Source organism: Suillus fuscotomentosus (genome assembly GCF_016647785.1).
Source record: "Suillus fuscotomentosus strain FC203 chromosome Unknown F5891scaffold_8, whole genome shotgun sequence".
In the NCBI taxonomy this organism is placed as follows: Eukaryota; Fungi; Basidiomycota; class Agaricomycetes; order Boletales; family Suillaceae; genus Suillus; species Suillus fuscotomentosus.
The window spans coordinates 979925-998440 of NW_024539520.1; the positions used below are offsets into that span (position 1 = coordinate 979925).

The window sequence follows — 18516 nt, forward strand, 5'->3', positions numbered from 1 at the left end:
TGTATGTTGGGCCTAAACGTACAAAGTCATCTGTTCCATTCTGGCCACTGGCAAATTCTAAATGGCTTATATCATGACACAATATGTTGTGTGATTAGTGTGATGTGTCACAGTAATTAGTAACATTTATTTTTGTCATTTTCGAGCACATTATTTCAGAGTAAAAATTCAGCACAAATGTCACTGAAATTTCAGAGTAAAAATCAGAACTTTCAGCACCTCGATTTCAGCACCTTGTACTATGAATTTCATTACATTATCACCTGATTTTACCTAATGAATTTCATTGGATTTACTATCCACAGTGTATTGCAGAGTATGAGTGTGACAACATTACTGACACTGCTACCATCTATTCCCCGTGATGTTCGTTCATTCTTCATACTTGATTCTTACTCTGACAATTGTTATGGTGTTGTGTTTATTATAGACTATTTTCAATCATTACCCCGTTTTCCCTCTCGAGCACGTCTTGTATTCAATGGCTGACTGTCATTCCACCTTTCATTGTTGATCCTCCCTCGAGCTCTAACCTTGCTGATCGATGTCATTCCTCACCATTTGCACTTTGCAGCATAAACACATCGCTCATCCCTTGACAGGATGTGATTATGTTTATCCTCGAACCTTGCTGACCAAACACATTGCTAATCCCTTGACAGGAGGTGAGCGTGTTGATCCTTTGTCGAGCTCAAGCCTCGCTGACCAAACACATTGCTGACCCCTTAACAGTTGGTGTGTGTGTTGATCCTCTATCCAACTCGAGCCTCATTAAACTCGAACCACCAGACTCAGAACGCTCTTCCCAGACCCCGCGCACACACGCAGTCTGGCGGAGCCAGACCCTCCTCACCAAACCACGAAAGCGAAGCTTTCGTGGTTTACTAACCTCTCTCTTCGGATATCATCTTCACTAACACCATCCCCAACAAACCTCACTCTCAACAGAATAAGTTCAACCAACCTCGACCAAACTCGAAACTCATCTCATTCCTAACCTTTCTCTCTTTCATAGTCTTCAAGTTTGTTCTTCTCCTCATCTCGTCAGAACTAAGTACGGCGCCCCTACAAAGCTCGAGCCTCACTGACTGAACACATCGCTGATCCCTTGACAGTCTGTGAGCATGTTAATCCTCTGTTGAGCTTGAGCATTGCTGACCAAACATGTCGCTGATCCCTTCAAAGAAGGTGAGTGTGTCGATCCTCTGTCGAGCTGAGCCTCGCTGACCAAACATGTCACTGATCCCTTGACAGCGGGTGAGTGTATTCATACTCTGACGAGCTCGAGCCTCGCTGACTGAACACGTCACTGATCCCTTTACAGAATGTCAGTGCGCTGATCCTCTGGCAATCTCGAGCCTCGCTGACCAAACACATCGCCAATCCCTTGACAGACTGTGAGTGCGCTGATCTGTTGAGCTTGAGCAGCCCATTTACCTTGTTCATGTTGCCCTTCAGCAGTACATGGCATCTCCCAATGACTAATATTCGTCGTGTCACGTATTTAGTCATGGATGAGGGTGATCACACGCTGGACATGGGTTTCGAGCCCCAGATACACAAGGTTGTTGAAGTCTGCAGTGACTTCGAGAAGCGTGCCAAGCTGATCAAACATCTTAATCAGATCAGCTCTGAGAATGCTAAGGCACTCATATTTGTCGGGATGAAATGTGTTGTGGACAACATCACCAAATATCCTCGTCAAGACTCAAGATGGCTGGCCAGCTCTGGCAATCCATGGCAACAAAAAACAGTAGGTTTCAATTTCTTACAAGCACACCATCAGGGACACCTACAAACTTCAGCTGCTATTCCTGCCTCCCATTGCGACCCAAAATCCTCAGCAGCCAAGAACGCCACTTCGATCTCCAAGATCTTTGACCCCATCCTCCATCCTGTCCTCTTTCCTGTCCTCCGTCCCATCCTCTTTCTTGTCCTCTTTCTCGTTGTCCTTCTCGCCCTCCATCCCGTCCTCCTTCTCATCCTCTGTCCCGTCCTCTTTCCCACCCTCTGTCCCGTCCTCTTTCTCGTCTTCTGTCATGTCGTCTTTCCCGTCCTCTTCTTTCAGCCTCAGCCCTCCGCATGATGCTTTGCTCTCATAATCTTCATGCACGAGCAGCGCTACCATACAACTGACGTTTTTTTTCAGTTTTTGATCAAATACTAATAGGATCACATACATTATCTTGGGGACCCATGCTAGACTGTGAGTTACGCGTTGATTGTAGAGCGCGTGTACTTTCCTTTTCAGCTATCTAGTCCATTATTCTAATTTCTAATTTATTTTTACATATGTTAGACATATATATATATATATTTGAGCTGGCTCTAAGCCCTTAAACTGAGTTAACCGTGGCTCGTTGAGCCGAGCCAGACCATAACTTATGTAAGCCAAAATCACGTGTTAAGTTCAGTTATTCATAGTTCGGACCACGGCTAAAGCTTAAAGCCGGACCTACAACACTAGCTGTTACCCTTGCTGCTGATCCTGGTGCGGCATTTGCCACGGATTTTGACGTGATTTCTCGCTGTACGTCCTGTCTTTCTTTCTGTTTTGTCTCTAAGCCAACGATGCGGCTAGGACTGGGATGAATACTTGAACATTGGAAGTACGTTAGATTACTGTGCTCGAACACAAGTGGAAAACTTATTTGGATACAGATTGTGCTGATACTTTGGTGGTGCGGACACCTTCAAGGTGTGAGCTTCTCTATGTACCTTCCCAGATTGCAACTGCTGCCAAGGCTTTCGGATTGGATGCCATAGATATGGTCCGTGGATTCTACTGCTATGTTTGACAATGATTCCCCTAAAGTCGAGCATCACAGGTCTGTGTCAACTACAAAGACTTGAATTATCTAAAAGACGAATGCAAAGATGGCCAGAGGCTTGGTTTCAACAGGAAGGTAAATCCTTTCTTGATTTGACGTGGGACACATACTGAATATGACCATTGTTTCTAGCAAGCCATTCACACCATTCACCCCACACAGGTTGATATTGAGCTTGCTCTTGATTGCATGCTTGATGGCCCTCCGAGCACCGTCACTGTTTCAGAGCGTCTGGAACAACTGCTGACCATTCGTCGAGCGTGGACCTTGTTCGAGTGGAAGAAAGAAGTTCGGGTACCCATGCCTGGTTCCTGCTGCACATACGAGCTTGTGAGGCATTGATCACAACCAATCCGGTTCACGAAGATTCATTTCTTCCTGGATACCATCCTCGTCAGCTCCTGGACACACGCTGGTTCGGAACGACATAGGCATCTCAACGAGAGACTTCGCCATCGATCCATCGCAAGATCTCATCGCTTTTGTCCACTTTGACGATGACCCGTGCGTCTTTGTCGTGTTTCGCTTTGTGTCACACAGATGACTGATTTTTGGATGTAGTGTGAACAATTCTAATTACACAGCGGTCCATATACACACTATCCCTTCCAATGTCAAGCATCCCGAAGCATCATCTCCTATTCTTCGCACCCTCACCCCGTCCATAATGACCAGCGCATTCATACAAATCGTGGATGATGTGATCGGGATGATGTTTTGGATGGAGCTCGACAATCCTTGCATCACAAATCTGGAATTGGAAGACAGGTCAAATACTTGTCGTAAGTGCCTGTCTATGAACACCTAGTAGCTTATAGCCAACGCTGGCTCTGCAGGATCGCGACGGCGACGACTTGCCCACCCATATCAGTGACTTTTCGTTAATTTCGAACCGTGCATACATGATCACGCGCGGGATAGACGGGGGTTCGATCCAAGTCTTCACATTTGGGGAAAATCAACATGAAACCATCCATGTCGCGAGCCTATCTCTCCTGAAGTCCCGCCATTTCGTGCACTGCGCGATTCATACAGGTCCCTTTGTGGCAAGGTGTCTTCCAAACGCGCCTTTCTGGACCAATCAGGAGGAGCGGATGTATGTTCTATCCGTGGATTATATCCAGATGTAATATGTGAACAATTGAATATCGAGTGCTCTAAGGAATATGTAAACAGCTTGAACATGTGACTATCGCGTGATCACTAATGGGGTTGCGTGTTAGTAAAGAGCCTGATGATCAATGTCATACTGCAGCCTAAGTACGTATGATTAATTCATAAGTATCGTATCGTGAAGACTTCACCGGCAGAGACCATGCTCAGGTCCTCTCGAAAAGGTATGTGATCTGTGGGGACACATTGGAGAGCACTCAAAGACACAGGAATTTGTCTTCCCGATTGTAATGTACTAGCCTGCCTAGCAAGTCGAGTCTGGCCGCTAGTCGAGTCAAGCTGAAGGCTCCTGAGCATTGGGCGCTCAAGCCTCGAGGTTCTGTTAGGTACATGACTGTGACTAACAATTATATTTCATTTTTGATGCTCTCAGGCTGCACACGAGTCAAATGTTGCTCGTTCAGAACCCATAGGCTAGGCGGTCAACCCAGCAGATGGCAACAGATGGTATGTTATACGTTCTCATTTATATTATTTTGTACTAAGATCTACATACTGGCAGACCATACAGCGGTACCTCAGGCAACATTCAATGTCTTCAGCCCTGCGATGGACAATCTATATGGTGGCACAAGGCCGCCAGCAGACAGGAATCGTGGATATGTCAAGAACAATCAATTTCTTCAGTTGTCCGGAGGGTTTTTTGGGTACATGCCACCTTCCAGCCCAGAGGAAGACCAATCGCATCCCACTACGAGCGCTGCCGGTGGGCCTGCGCCCATAGCCGTCAATCCGAGTCCGCCAGGCTCAGAGTCGCATGCCAGCGTGCCCATTCCATCATCTGACGCTGGACTGCCTCCATCCACCAGTTTCGAGTCAAGGGCCGCAACGCGTGGAAAAAGGACAATGGTTGAAAGCGAAGTTTTGGAGTCGGTGCTGGGTAGTCTTGAATTTACTGAAGAATCACACTGCGATGACTCGGAGGACTTGCAGTACAACAAACTCTTGGAGGAGATTATACAATGGGTATAGGCAAATCTATACTAGTTCAGCTTCCGGTACACATGCTACAATTCACGAACCTTGTATTTTTTCCTGCTTATCCGTATTGGGACAAATCCAAGTATGGTCAAGTCAGCGATAGCCGCATCGCTGACATAACATTAACCCAGCGACTTCAGGGTAGCTCAAGACTTCACTCTATACCACACACCCCTTCGTCAGTGTTAGAGCTAGGAGGGCCAGAAAGACTAACCAGGTGAGCAGCTTATGTTATGTGCATGACTTCGCTGCTGAATCTGCCTGTTCTCTCCTTCAAGTTCTTCGATCCTCAGGCTGTTCTGGTCCTCCAAATTGTTCTTGTTCTTGTCCTTGTTCCTGCGCGCCCTCTTTCACGTCTCTCACATTCTTGTCTATCGTATCTATACAGTACTTCAACGAGATACAGCTATCTTGTCGTGTAAGATGACGCTGACTTGAAACTGACTCGATTAAGACCACTCATTAGCTAAGCTGAAGAGCCACTGCGGTACAACATAGTATCCATGATTGTCGTAGTTTTTTGAAATTGTTCGAAAGTCTTTTCGACATTCACCATCATGTCAATAACTAGTGTAGTTTTCTCTATGTATCTTCAAGTTCTCCCCGATACTGCTGGTATCCAATCAAGGCCCAAGAAAAAATCTATTGAGCCCAAAAACAGACGCAGTTCAGCCTCAGATGAAGCCAAGTATCCAGCGGCTGAGGTGAAAACATCACACACTCCACCCAGCGCAAAGTCAAACGATCCGATTGTGTTCCCCGGTCCTCCAAGTTCTACTGGAAGTGCATCTAATCGACCGGGTGGTGCGAGCTTGCTCGATAGTTTTACTGGCTGGGCAGGCCAGAAGAATCTCAAACTTTCGACCTCAGGTAAATCTTTGAACTATACTCATCACATAATCCTATACCGACCCTTTGCCTTCAAGTTCGACGTGTGTTTAGAAAGGTCTCTCAGTTCCTTGAGAGGAAGTCTGAATCAGAGTTAACGGTGAGTGCCCATTCTCAAAGTGATGGGCCTGAGACTCATTTGATCGTTGCTTTTTTCAGGAGATTTTTGGTGTTGGACCGGCAGAATACACAACAATAGAACAGTTTTGTGAAGATTTCGGGTTGAAGCCTCGGTTCGTGCTCGAGTCGGACTGCAGACTCGGATGCTCATGATGACCATTGTCTGCATGACAGATTGACGTATATCCACTCCCAACGCACTATATTCCTAGAGATGCCCTCGGGGCTCCATGAAGCACCAATGGCCGCATTCCAAAGTGCATTCTACGATTTCTTTCGCGATATCCCCTACCCGAAGAGAGGGCTGATCAACGTCAATTTTTTGACCAACATCACACAAGATGCATCCATTCCTGACTTGAGGATATCCATTCAGAATGTACGAGACCGGCAAGCTACCCTCCTCATTCCTTGCATTGGCGAAACCGCGTTTTCACAGCACCTGTCCCCTCTGTACACAAAGTTGAGGACATTTGTGCAAGAAAACCCAGGACTTTCGATGATCGTTGTGGCGATAGTGCAAGAGCTGCATCCGTATTCGAGTCCTGCTCAGGACTCGACTGCATACAATGTATTACTCAACGGACCCAAACTCAATTGGACCGACTTCCATCTTTCGACTGATGAAGGAAATCCGACCCTCGGACGACCAATAGTTGTGGGAGGGCACATGTGGGCCTCGCTGAGGTCTGTGCATTTGAAGGTGTGGCTCCGAGGAGCACAAAACATTGATATCGATAGCGTGGATCCCAATTTAGTGGCTGATGGGGTAATGTTCCTTCTTCTCCGAATTTGCATGTAACTTATCTTTTATAAGTCTCTCTTTCCAGCTGACGATGATATACATGTAGTGATGGCAATGATTCGCTTGGGCGCCCAAGCCGTCAGGCAGAGCCTCGTCGATCTTTCTCAAACTATGCTTCCTAACATGGACGTTGCCCCCCTCCAAGATCCCAGTATCAGGTTCCAATTAGATGGAGGGGATTTTGTTGACAAACTTGTGGGGGGTATGACCAAAACTGCCTATAATCGCTATCAGAGGTGGTATGTTAATGCACCGCGTCCCAAAAAACCGAAGCGCACCAGCCGCGCTAGGTTTCACGAGGACCCGGACGCACCAGCAGCCAACACTCGCTCTCAGAAAAGGCAGCGTTGATATCCCCTGTTTGCCGGTACTTTAAGTAGCACCTTACAATTTTATCACGCACATCTGTAGGTCAGGAGTTATCTGTGTGCTTATTCTTCACTTCCTTTTCATTTCGATCTTCACATTCTCCTTTCGCGCCTCAATGGCTTCTGCGTGCTCCTTTCATGGTGTCGTTCTCAAAATGACCTCTAGCTAGTACACAGTACAGGTACTATGTTTTGCTACTCCACCAGCGCTAGCGTTCCATATAGGTTTCTGCGGGAACAGACATTCTGTGCTTACTATATACAAGTAGCGAGAAGTATGTATAGTAATCTCGACGCCCCCTCGCATTGTTGTTCTAACCAATCCCGAGATTCACCCACCCAAGGTGTACCATGACGATACTCTCAATTGTAGGGCGCACAGGCGAAGCTGATCCCCTGATCTCAGCATGCCTTTTAAATTTTAACCTCGTCTTAATTTATGGCAGCTTCGTCATGGCAAGGGGTAGAACGGTCGCTCCTTGCCATGACCAATTTTTCATTTAAAGTTCTGACGAATGTCACGTGCACCACCTGTTGGACATTTTGCGTCTGTGTGAATTTCAACAGATCCCTCCGAGTCTGAAGCTTCTGAAGCCTAACTTAAGGTAAGGTGTCTTATGAATTCGGTTTGTGCATGGGGATGGCCAGGGCGTCCAGAGTTGCTCTGAACCCTGGTCAGTAACCATTGCATTAGCAAACCTTGGCCAGGGCGTCCAGAGTTGCTCTGAACCCTGTGCCGCCCAGTAATTCAGTCCTATGGCACCTTACTCTATTCTGTCAGACACGCATTTTTCTCGAATCCTACTAAGGCCCACTCCCTCCTCCTCCATCATCCACCCGTGGCATTCGTCCTCGCTCAGGCAGTCACTCTCGCTTCAGCAGCCACTCTACTGTCCATGCTACTTCGCACCTCGTTTCCCCCCACTAATGCGTACTAACTTCCCTGCACTGAAGGTTGCTGAGGCATCACACCTTTCCTCATCACTTGCCGCTATCTACAAGAAAGCTGGCGCTGCAGCCTCACAACCTCAGCACCAGCCGCAGCCATAGCTGCAGCATCAACCTCAGCACCAGCCTCAGAATCAACCTCAGCAATTGCCACAAATTCAGCCATATGCTGCCCACTTGCACCTGGACAGCCCGTCAATGTGTCAGTGCATTGTTAGAAGTTCCGGACCAGTGCGTGCTCGTCTTTATCCATGTCTCGATGATGGGTAAGTACCTTCCTCTTACATCTCGTGTCACTTAACCCAAAACCACGTTAGAATACTCATTGTTCACTATCCCCGGCTTCGATGCTAATGACTATGCCAACGCCATTCTTGCTGGCGACTCGTATCCACAAGCTCACCAAACACAGCACGCAAAGCCTCAAACTGGCACAGCTCTAGAATTGGCCAAGGAGTGCCATCAGGCTTCAACGTACTCGTCAAGCCTCAGATGCGTTGCGACGTATTTCATGTTTCGTTGTGCTCTTGCGACGGCTGGAGACTCGGATGTCCGAGCTTGCTACTTTTAAAGGTGTGTTTGAGTCACTGGTGCCACACGCATCAACCATTGAAGTGTCATGACTAGGATCGGCACTCCTTCAACAGACTCTGAGCTATGGTGACCCCAACTCTTACGATTTTTCCACGAATTCTTTGCCAAAATCGCAGTACATACCGACACAGTCTACAAGCAATCCCAGCAGTTGTTGCCATGTCCTCCGATGGATACTTTGCCCGTGCTATCCCTGGACCAGATGCAAAAATCTATGTGTGGAGCCTGGATGCAGCACTCGAGCGCGCTCGTAGCCTTGGCGTGCGTGTCTACATTACTTGTGTCTGTATCTTTTTTAAATAGGTTTGTGCATTGGCCAGGATGATACAGCATCCAAAACGAAGCTCAAGGCGAGTTTCTTTTCTTTTCTTTCATACCTAATCTAACTTATTTGCCAGGGTCGTGCAGTTCCAGCCAGAGATGTGCGCTATTTGATTGCGAATAACTTGATCCTTCGCTCATTTCTCTCATCACTGGCAGATCTCTATTGCGCCTAGACAGCAAAGCAACAATAGAGGCTTGGCGAGATATGTGAGTCCAGCTCGATTCTTCCTGAGTTTTTACTAGCCTGACACTGAATCAGGGCAATGACTTCTGGGGTGATGATACAAATCGTACACCTCGTCGCTCAGAAGACACGTCCTCTTCGCCTCGTCTGCGCAACTTCTTCGGCTCCCTGCGCTCCAGCACTCGATCTGCAAATACCCCATCAATTCAGCTCCAGCCCTGACACTTGAATTTCAGCTCATTTCCTGTGACCATCTCCAGACGTCCTGTCACTGTTGCCCCTTGCCGTGAAGAAGACGTGAGTCGTTTGTCATTGCTACCCTCTGCAATAACACTCAAATCATTTTGCAGAGATATAGATTACTCCTGAAACCGACGCAGAAGCAGCTGCAGCTATGCAACGCACGACAGGAGAATTGTTAGTTCTCAAGCAAGTTTAGGTGTCCTTGGGAAAGATATGACCGAAGAGGACCTCAAGTGCATCCGACTTTTTCCGCCAACTCGGGACAATCCTCGTGGTCACAATCCTCATTGGGACAATCCTCATTTGGGATAGTTCGATCGCTTAGCGAAGCATGATATATATAACGGTTCAGGTGGGTTTTCTGACTTTACCGTTCTCTTTACCGTCGCTCTTTATTTTCGCTCGTCGTCTTCTCTCACTCGCTCTTTATTTTCTTACTTCACTTCACACTTTACCTTGCCCTCAATTCTACCGTGTCTGAGCCAGAGCCTAACCATACACCCGCCCTTGCACTTCCAGACCTCTCTGGGGCAGTTCCTACTTCTGCGGAGGCAAGGGCTAAGCGTCGCATCGCTGCGTTGGAAGAGGAGCTCCAAATGATGCACCAAGAAAAAGGAACCAAGCAAAGGTTCGTCCCATATTACATTGCTCGCTCCATTCCTCTGGCTCATTGACATCCACAGAAAGACAACTTACTACGTTTCTCAAGGCAGAGCAATCCGCCGCATGGTTATTCTTTATACCAGCTTGGAAGATTTAATTGCCGAAAACGATCGCAGGTACGAGGAGCAACCGGAGGACAACACCACAGAGTACGTCGTCTTCTTACTTTTGTACCACGCTTATTCTATTACTCAGGCAAGATCGCTTGCAACGTGGCTGTATCACACTCACGCAGGCTGTGCCTTGGCTACACGAAAAGCTTGGAGAACTCGACATCAATGACTCCGAAGATATGTTGAAAAAGGTACGTGCACTCAAATCCAATGCATTGTGCTGTATCCTAATAATATAATAGCTTAAAAAAGGAGCCGATGCGGCCTGCGGTGATGATACGTCCACTCTTAAGGACCTCGTCGCTGGCTGGGTCAACCAAGACTTCCATCCGTCCTGTCTACTCAAGGCCGATGACAAGCACTCACGCGGCTTCATGCATGACACTTGTGGGAAACTACTTTGTCCTGCTGAATGGGACTGGAGTGATGCCCGGTGAGCACCAATATCTGTTGGCTAGTATACGATATTGACTTTTGAGAAGCGTGAAGGCCGGTATTCGCGACCGAACGTCTGAGTACATCGTATCCGAAAATTCCTGGCCACTCTTCCTATACGAGAATTACTCGCCCGACAGTAGCAACCTCGAGAAAGGTCTATTCAAGTCCAAGATTCTGGTTCAGGTTAGTAGCTTGTGTTAATGGAAATCTCTCAAAGTTTTGACGGTACTAGGCTTTCAAAGCCACATTCACATCTCCATCTTCTGCAAGAGAAGCTGATGGAGATGGCGATGGGGCCGACATACTCGAGAATAACAGGCGTGCCAGGCGCGCATTAAACCAGGCCAAGGTCAAAATGTGCGTGGCCTCGATAATTAATATGAGGAAAGTTACTCCACGCTCTATCGCGTATATTGTCTGTCAGGTGAGTACAATTGATGACTCGCCATCGACTCAGATATCTGAACATATGATCTGTCGCAGGTTTGTTTTGCTTTATCCAGTGTCTCATCCTGGCGCACTGTAGATGGTGACTTTGACTACAAAATGTTCTGGAACAATACCATGGACTTTTTCGAGGACGTGCCTGGCCCAGTCGCACAACGTAGGGTGGCCCACCTTCTCGAGTGGTGGACCAGGTGAGGAATTAGTATGCCTCGCGTGTCTGATCTCTAACCCTACCGTCTAGGAAGATATTCGGAAGGAACCATCGTGAGGACCTGACGCCGGAAGTCGTGTCCAAGATGTCTGTCACTGCACTAGCGGAGCAGAGAAAGGCGATTGAGGATGCCGCGTATGACTCGGACTAGAACAATCTTTGTATCTTCTATCATTCAAATCTAGATTCACCATAGCTATTTTAATGTAATTTACTGGTATATATGAATATTGGTGATCTTTTTACGCAGTGATAATATGCAATGAGGACAGGACATATTGCTCGGCATACCGTCTACTGCAACATATGTTACATCTTCAAATCGTGTCAAAATTTATGCACACTCGGAATGTGAATCATTATAATCGACACTGTGACAACCTACATGATGTCGCCCGTATGTGGATCACCCTATGGAAAGTTGTTCACCCGCAGTCTCCGAATGAAGAGATCAATCGAGGATCCCAAACGTGAAAGGCGCACCGGGTAGGTGATATAACTGTGGCGGACACTGGTATATGAAAGCATATGTGAGCGGATAGCAAAGTTCATGAATAAATCCACTCCCCTGGGTGTGATCTGATCTTGGGACAAAAGCGCAAGGACTGAAGATAACTGACTGAATGAACTGCTAGAGGTATCTTTGGACAATCTCAGGCGTCGGATTTAGCACTTGCTGGGTGTCATATGCTCTGTCGTTGTTCAGACAGGGTAACTTACGCAGACAGTGACATATTGAAGTATATATGAGCGGGTCGCAGATAAAGATCGATTAGTTGCTGAATGAAACACTGGACATACCTCACCATCGTCCCGCAGTTACATCATCCTACTCTTCAGTGTGCCAGCGGCAAATTATTCGGCCATACTCGATTTGCTGTATCCAGAGCGCTGATATGACACAGAACAGTGATTGTTAGTGCCATTATATGTGCTTGCTGAGGCTGATCGAAATAAACGAACCCGCTCAGCGAAGGCAATCTCGGAATCACACGCCTTCATGTTGATTGCTGCCATGTTTCCTAATAGAACAATTTTTTGGTTGTGTTTAGAACTGCCGCCGACATAGTAGTGAGTGGCAAAGTATCCAAAAAAGATGTGATGTTACACTTCTAACATATGCCCTAACGTTGTTCAGAGATATCAGAAGATATGTATTTGATACAGTCACGTACTTTCGTCGGTGAATGTCTTATCAGCTGACATGGATTTTGATATGCTAATATCTATCATAATGCCGCCGCTTACCAGATGTACCTCTTGCGCCAGAGCTTGTAGAACTCCCGATTTGACGAAGGACAATAAACTTGTGTTATTTTCAGTGGAAGACCGAGCAGCACCGCAATATCTGGTTCAATCCAGGAATATGGTAATATTTCTTTCGGTACAGCAGTCTAGACCACTGGCTTGTGAATATTGACTTATCCTGTAACGTTAAAAACCGGACGTCACATGCGTGATTATCTGGAATCTGTGGTGCATATTGTTGACTATACTCTTGCAACCGGCGTCGCAAAGGCGGTGCAGACGAAGTACTTCCATGACGGACTGGTTCTGAACTAGTTACAAGACTCCGCGTAAAGTAAATAATGAATATTTCAGTCAGCTTAGGCATGTGTCTGTCATGTAGGAATTACATGTTCACTGCTAATTATTTTACTGATTCTTGTGTGATACAACTTTTGCGCTCACCCTGTCACTGATGGATCTGGAGTTCACTTCATTGGCTTTGGCACCATCTCTCATTTACAGGATAATCTAGGTATAAGACACTACATTAAGCATACGACAACTTGCTTAGCCCCGATAAAAACACGTCGTTCCTACGTAAAGTTAAATATTTACATGTAAGACCCGTGGCCATATTTATGGTAATTGTTGTGATTGCTAGCAATGGATAGTTAAATATGATATTTTAATTTGTTCACCGATTCACTGATGATCTTGCTAAGAATCCTTTTATAGGTCGAACTCATCTGGGTGAGTAGAGTCTCATGGCAGAGGGGACACACATGAAAGTACACATATTTACAGAGACAACGCTGGTCGCTCATGACAGTGCTGTATCTCAGTGTATGTAGCTTGTTTGTCATAGTTGTCATTTTGTGCTGACTTGAAAGTATACTAGGTGCGCTACCTTGGGATCCTATCTGCTGCGTATGTTCGGAAGGCTAAACATTTGGTGTTGTGCTAATCGTCTATCTCTTATAATCAGCGTGTCCATCTTGGGTATGTCTCCTTAGTACTTTCACTGTCATCTCTTCTTCTGACCAATGGTACGTCGGTATTCAGACAATGTTCCGACTATCTCACTGACAGATACAGTGAGTCTTCTGTATAAATGCCTGTCATTGCCCTCAAATTAACCGTGGTGTTCTGTAGCAGTGGGTGTGGTCCTTTACTGACTTCTCAGTCCACTAATGGCTGTCACGCTATACTACCAAAGATGTGAGTGTGTTTGGAGTGTGTGCTACCTGAGACTGGTCACTGATCGGATTTATCAGGTTGGATGATGTACACTATATGGGATTGGACGGTTGTTGTGGTATTTGCGATGCTGTGGGGTGAGCTTTGCACTTGCGAGACTTCAGTGGTATTGGAATGACTGAAACATGCTGCAAGTCATCATCATCACTCGATTGCATGCCATATATCAACGAGATAGAAAGATCCTGATATTTCTTGTTGTCACCTTCCTGGCGATCAACACTTTTGCTGGAGTGACAGTTGTAATGACAACGATACATACTTCAGGAGGTACGCTTAATTATGGATGAAAACGAACGTGCATAGGGCTCATTGATGGACACCAGAGGAACTCATTCTCTCCGGCACCTACCGGTGCAGAATTAGCTATACCGGAGATGCCCTAGTTCTGAATTCTATTACTTGGATACTCTGCATTGTTTGGGAGGTCCTCACACTATGTCTCGCAGTCCAGATTGCAGTAAAACACTTCCGTGAACTGCGATTACATGCAGCAGGAGGGATTATCGGGGACTGTTTTACGGTGTTGATAAAAACTCATGTGCTCTATTTTGTGAGGTAAGTTCATATTGTGATTATTGTCCTTTTTCCACTGAATGGTCGGACATGATAGCTTTGTTGCTGTTTCATGTTTCGCCCTCATCATTGAATTTTCTCCAATATTATCAACGGTATGTCAATCTTTCACTTACCTCTACATCTGACCACGGTCTATCATTTCTACAGAATCAAGTTGTTCTAGAAGATGAGACTTTTTTTGGCTTGTTTCAGATTTTGGAGGTCGTGCAGATTTTCATGCTAGGACCATGGCTGATCCTTGGCGTTCGAGAATATAATGCTAAACTCGTGGCTGACTCCGACGCAGCAATCGGCATGACCTCAATCGTTTTCCAGGAGCGTGTGCATATATCGACTAGCAGTAGTGTGTAATGCTCAGTGAAGTTGACGCGAGCCGTTGTCTAGTGCTTGCAGGGAGCACGGGCAATTTATTTTTTTGTCTCTATTCCAAGCCTCATTACGGTGCTCAAGTAGTTATTTGGTGTCACAAAATAGATGTCAAGGAGACATAAGTTTAAGCAATATTTTCGTAGTATTTATTCGAATCATTTGCTATAGGGCCTAAGATTGACAATGTTTCAACCAATGTCCTGGATATCTCTACTGTACCAACGAAGGAAAGCAGTATACAGAACAGGAATGTTGAGGAACGAGAGATGTTTATAACGTGATCGTGTCACTAATGTCAATGAACTCCCGATCACGAATTCGAAAGTGGGACTTTACCATGATATAGCATCACCAGCGCTACATATACCATTACTTCTCAGATCGGATTCATCGCCAGTCCACAGCACTATGGCCAGAAATCAGTTACAAAATGTGTTCACATTTAACACTGCTTCTGCCAAAAATGGAATCTATTCAATGACATCCGAGTCGTCGCATCTGAATCTCGTCCTCGTCTGCTTGCGAAGAGTTATGAAATACTTTAGGCACAGCCCAACCTAGTCACAGGTAGTGATGTGCATGGCCCAGCTTCAAGCCGTGAGCCAGCCCAAGTCGGCCCTCATTGGGCCGGGTCTAGCCAGGCCAAAGTCACGGCTTGCCGGCCTGCGATTTCGGAAAGCCCCCCCAAGCCAGGCCAAAGCTGGGCCGGAACATCACTACCGGGCCGCCGGGCCCACAGGAGACAAGTTTATCAAATTTCTATATAAGGTTAATACAAGAATTCAACGTTCAACCGGCAACTGCAACATCTAGCATGCGGAGTGCACTATCTTATTAATATTTCCGAGTCGGTTACCAAACTATAGTAAGCATGACCACTACATATAGCGCGAATGTTCAAGTTACCGCTATACATTTCACGTTTCACCCACACCCATTCTCTAATAATATGACCATGGTCTCCAATGATCCCACGTGGTGGCCGTCCATCGATGTACATCGTTTTGCCAGCTATTTTTCAGGTTCGTGGAGACACGGGAGAGCAGTCGGATGTTGAAGCTGATGTCTCAATTTGAACTTGGCTGTGGTTTTGCAGTTGCCGCCTTCGTTGTAATAACATATGATTGTGGTGAGCATGATGTCATTAAAGGACTGTTGATGTCTCACAAGTATTTTTCAGCACTAACATTTGGACGAGAGGTATGTCGATACTATCACCGGAACCCGTCTTGCTAATAATCCTTTTGTAGGTCGAATTAGTCTGGGTGAGTACAGTCTCATGGCAGAGGGAACACACATGAAAGTACGCTTAATTACAGAGACAACGGTGGTCGCTCATGACAGTGTTGTATCTCAGTGTATGTAGCTTATTTGTCGTAGTTGCCATTTTGTGCTGACTTGGAAGTGTACTAGGTGCGCTACCTTGGAATCCTATTTATTGCGTATGTTCGGAAGGCTAAACATCTGGTGTTGTGCTAATCGTCTATCTCTTATAATCAGTCTGTCCGTGGTCGGTGTGTCTCCTTAGTGCATTCACTGTCTTCTCTTCTTCTGACCAACGGCATTCAGACAATGCTCCGAGCATCTCGCTGACAGATACAGTGAGTCTTCTGTATGAATACCTGCCATTCCCCTCAAATTAACCGTGGTGTTCTGTAGCAGTGGGTGCGGCTCTTTGCTGACTTCTCAGTCCACTAATGTCTGCCACGCTCTACTATCATAGATGTGAGTCTATTTGGAGTGTGTGTAGTACCTGAGACTGGTCGCTGATCGTATTTATCAGGTTGGATGATGGTCACTATATGGATTTGGACGGTTGCTGTGGTATTTGCTCTGCTGTGGGGTGAGCTTTGCACTTGCGAGACCTCAGTGATATTGGAACGACTGAAACATTGCTGCAAGCCATTATAATCACTCGGTTGCATGCCATGTATCAACGAAACAGAAAAATCCTGATATTTCTTCTTGTTGCCTCCCTGGCGATCAACATTTTTGCTGGAGCGACAGCCGTAATGTCAACGATCCATAGTTCAGGAGGTACGCTCAATTATGGATGAAAACGAACGTGCATAGAGCTCATTTATTGACACCAGAGGAACTTGTTCTCTCTGGCACCTATATGTGCGGGATTAGCTATACAGGTGATGCCCTAATTATGGATTCTGTTACTTGGATACTCTACATTGTGTGGGAGATCCTCGCACTATGTCTCGCAGTCAGGATTACGGTAAAACACTTCCGTGAACTGCGACAACACTCGGCAGGAGGGATTATCGGGGACTGTTTTACGGTGTTGATGAAAACCCACGTGATTTATTTTGCGAGGTAAGTTCATATTGTAATTATTGTTCCCTTTTTCCACTGAAGGGTCCGATTTGATAGCGTTGTCGCTGTTTCGTGTTTCGCCTTCATCCTTGATTGCTATCTAACATCATCAACAGTATGTCAATCTTGCACTCACCTCTACATGTGACCATGATCTATTATTTCTATAGAACCGACATCTCCTAGAAGATCGGACTTTTTATGCCTTGTTTCAGATTTTGGAGGTCGTGATGTTCGTGCTAGGACCACGGCTGATCCTTGGCATTCGAGAATATCATGCTGTACTCGTGGCCGACTCTGACGCAGCAACCGGCATGACTTCAATCGCTTTCCAGGAGCGTGTGCATATATCGACTGGCAGTAGTGTGTAATTCACCCTCGATTCATCTTCTCGCCTCATTCAACGTCCCACCCCTGTCTTTTCATCTGACTTACGCCAACTGGCTTACGGAAGATCACATCAGGATGATTCCAAGGTGCGCGGAGCACGGTCGTGTATGCGTAGATTGATGATGCGAGGCATACTTGATGAGTTAATGCTGGTAGAGAAGTTTGCCTTTCACTTTTGTTCAACGAGGCGGAAATACGGATATGAATATGAACTGTCTCGGATTGTCACTGAAACACTAGGTACATGTACGCTAATAGACATTGTGCTATGAAGATGATTCTTTAGCTGAGACCCAGTGCCTCTTGGAGTCAGAGGAATTTGAAGAAATCCACCGTGCTAACGTCTGGGAATAGCAAAATAAATATCAAACCGTGACGGCTTGTGTCGGACGTGGTTCCAAACGGTGACAGCGACAGACCACGAACGGATATGCAAGCACCAGCACCAGCAATAGTGCAAGAGTCGAGCATCCGCTGCTTGATGCTACATTGGTTGGTTATGGGACCTCGAACGAGGAGGGTCGTTGTCATTATCGTCGTCCTCATGTCCACTTCCGAGAGAACCGCTTTTCTTTTGCCTTAGATTTCGATTTCGATGTTGCAGCGGAGGTGGGTTTCGATAGTGCCTTCTTCTTCGATGTAAGTTTCGGTTCCTCTTCCTCAATGAAATCGTTGTCTTCCCCTTCACCCGAGAAGACAACTTTGTGCTTTTTCTTACCCTTGCTCGCAGCAACGATGTCTGCGTCCCCGTTTTCGTCCTCAAGTGTGTGCGAATGATTGTCAATTTCTGGGACGGCAGAGAATAGAGGAGGTGCTATAATAGAGGAGGACGAAGTATCGGGGACGTCTGCATCCATCTCTTCGTCATGAACCCCTGAGCGGGTAAACCTTCTTCCGTTTACAAGTTATCTCAGGTGGAGAACAGTGCGCCCTACAACCTCTAACTCCTCAGTAATACCATGGAGCGTCTTTTCCTTGACAGTACGGAGCTATTCGCACTCACCGCCTTTTTCTGAATGGTGAAATCTACCAATA

At 46.3% G+C, this 18516-nt stretch overlaps 6 protein-coding genes across 6 annotated transcripts; 4 read left to right on the forward strand and 2 right to left on the reverse strand.

Annotated features, from left to right (window-relative positions):
* Positions 1 to 1840: 1840 nt before the first annotated feature.
* On the reverse strand, positions 1841 to 2182 carry F5891DRAFT_976649 (uncharacterized protein; the record flags this gene model as incomplete). The annotated part of the gene is made up of 1 exon (XM_041376634.1): positions 1841 to 2182. One exon carries the CDS (start codon positions 2180 to 2182, stop codon positions 1841 to 1843), a length of 342 nt encoding a protein of 113 aa, XP_041230669.1.
* A 618-nt stretch (positions 2183 to 2800) lies between these two features.
* Positions 2801 to 3639, forward strand: F5891DRAFT_1183801 (uncharacterized protein; the record flags this gene model as incomplete). The annotated part of the gene is made up of 5 exons (XM_041366353.1): positions 2801 to 2828; positions 2878 to 2906; positions 2964 to 3138; positions 3230 to 3335; positions 3393 to 3639. 5 exons carry the CDS (start codon positions 2801 to 2803, stop codon positions 3637 to 3639), a joined length of 585 nt encoding a protein of 194 aa, XP_041230670.1.
* Positions 3640 to 4438: 799 nt separating this feature from the next.
* F5891DRAFT_1183802 (uncharacterized protein) lies at positions 4439 to 4976 on the forward strand (the record flags this gene model as incomplete). The annotated part of the gene is made up of 2 exons (XM_041366354.1): positions 4439 to 4451; positions 4507 to 4976. The coding sequence occupies 2 exons, from the start codon at positions 4439 to 4441 to the stop codon at positions 4974 to 4976; spliced, it is 483 nt and encodes a 160-aa protein (XP_041230671.1).
* A 566-nt stretch (positions 4977 to 5542) lies between these two features.
* Positions 5543 to 7149, forward strand: F5891DRAFT_1183803 (uncharacterized protein; the record flags this gene model as incomplete). The annotated part of the gene is made up of 5 exons (XM_041366355.1): positions 5543 to 5855; positions 5912 to 5973; positions 6033 to 6106; positions 6168 to 6762; positions 6811 to 7149. The coding sequence occupies 5 exons, from the start codon at positions 5543 to 5545 to the stop codon at positions 7147 to 7149; spliced, it is 1383 nt and encodes a 460-aa protein (XP_041230672.1).
* Positions 7150 to 8867: 1718 nt separating this feature from the next.
* Positions 8868 to 11482, forward strand: F5891DRAFT_1183804 (uncharacterized protein; the record flags this gene model as incomplete). Its single annotated transcript, XM_041366356.1, has 12 exons — positions 8868 to 8969; positions 9107 to 9130; positions 9189 to 9239; positions 9292 to 9361; positions 9946 to 10087; positions 10143 to 10271; positions 10318 to 10426; positions 10478 to 10668; positions 10718 to 10856; positions 10906 to 11097; positions 11157 to 11311; positions 11362 to 11482. The coding sequence occupies 12 exons, from the start codon at positions 8868 to 8870 to the stop codon at positions 11480 to 11482; spliced, it is 1425 nt and encodes a 474-aa protein (XP_041230673.1).
* Positions 11483 to 18023: 6541 nt separating this feature from the next.
* F5891DRAFT_1183808 (uncharacterized protein) lies at positions 18024 to 18338 on the reverse strand (the record flags this gene model as incomplete). The annotated part of the gene is made up of 1 exon (XM_041366357.1): positions 18024 to 18338. One exon carries the CDS (start codon positions 18336 to 18338, stop codon positions 18024 to 18026), a length of 315 nt encoding a protein of 104 aa, XP_041230674.1.
* Between the last annotated feature and the right edge of the window lie 178 nt (positions 18339 to 18516).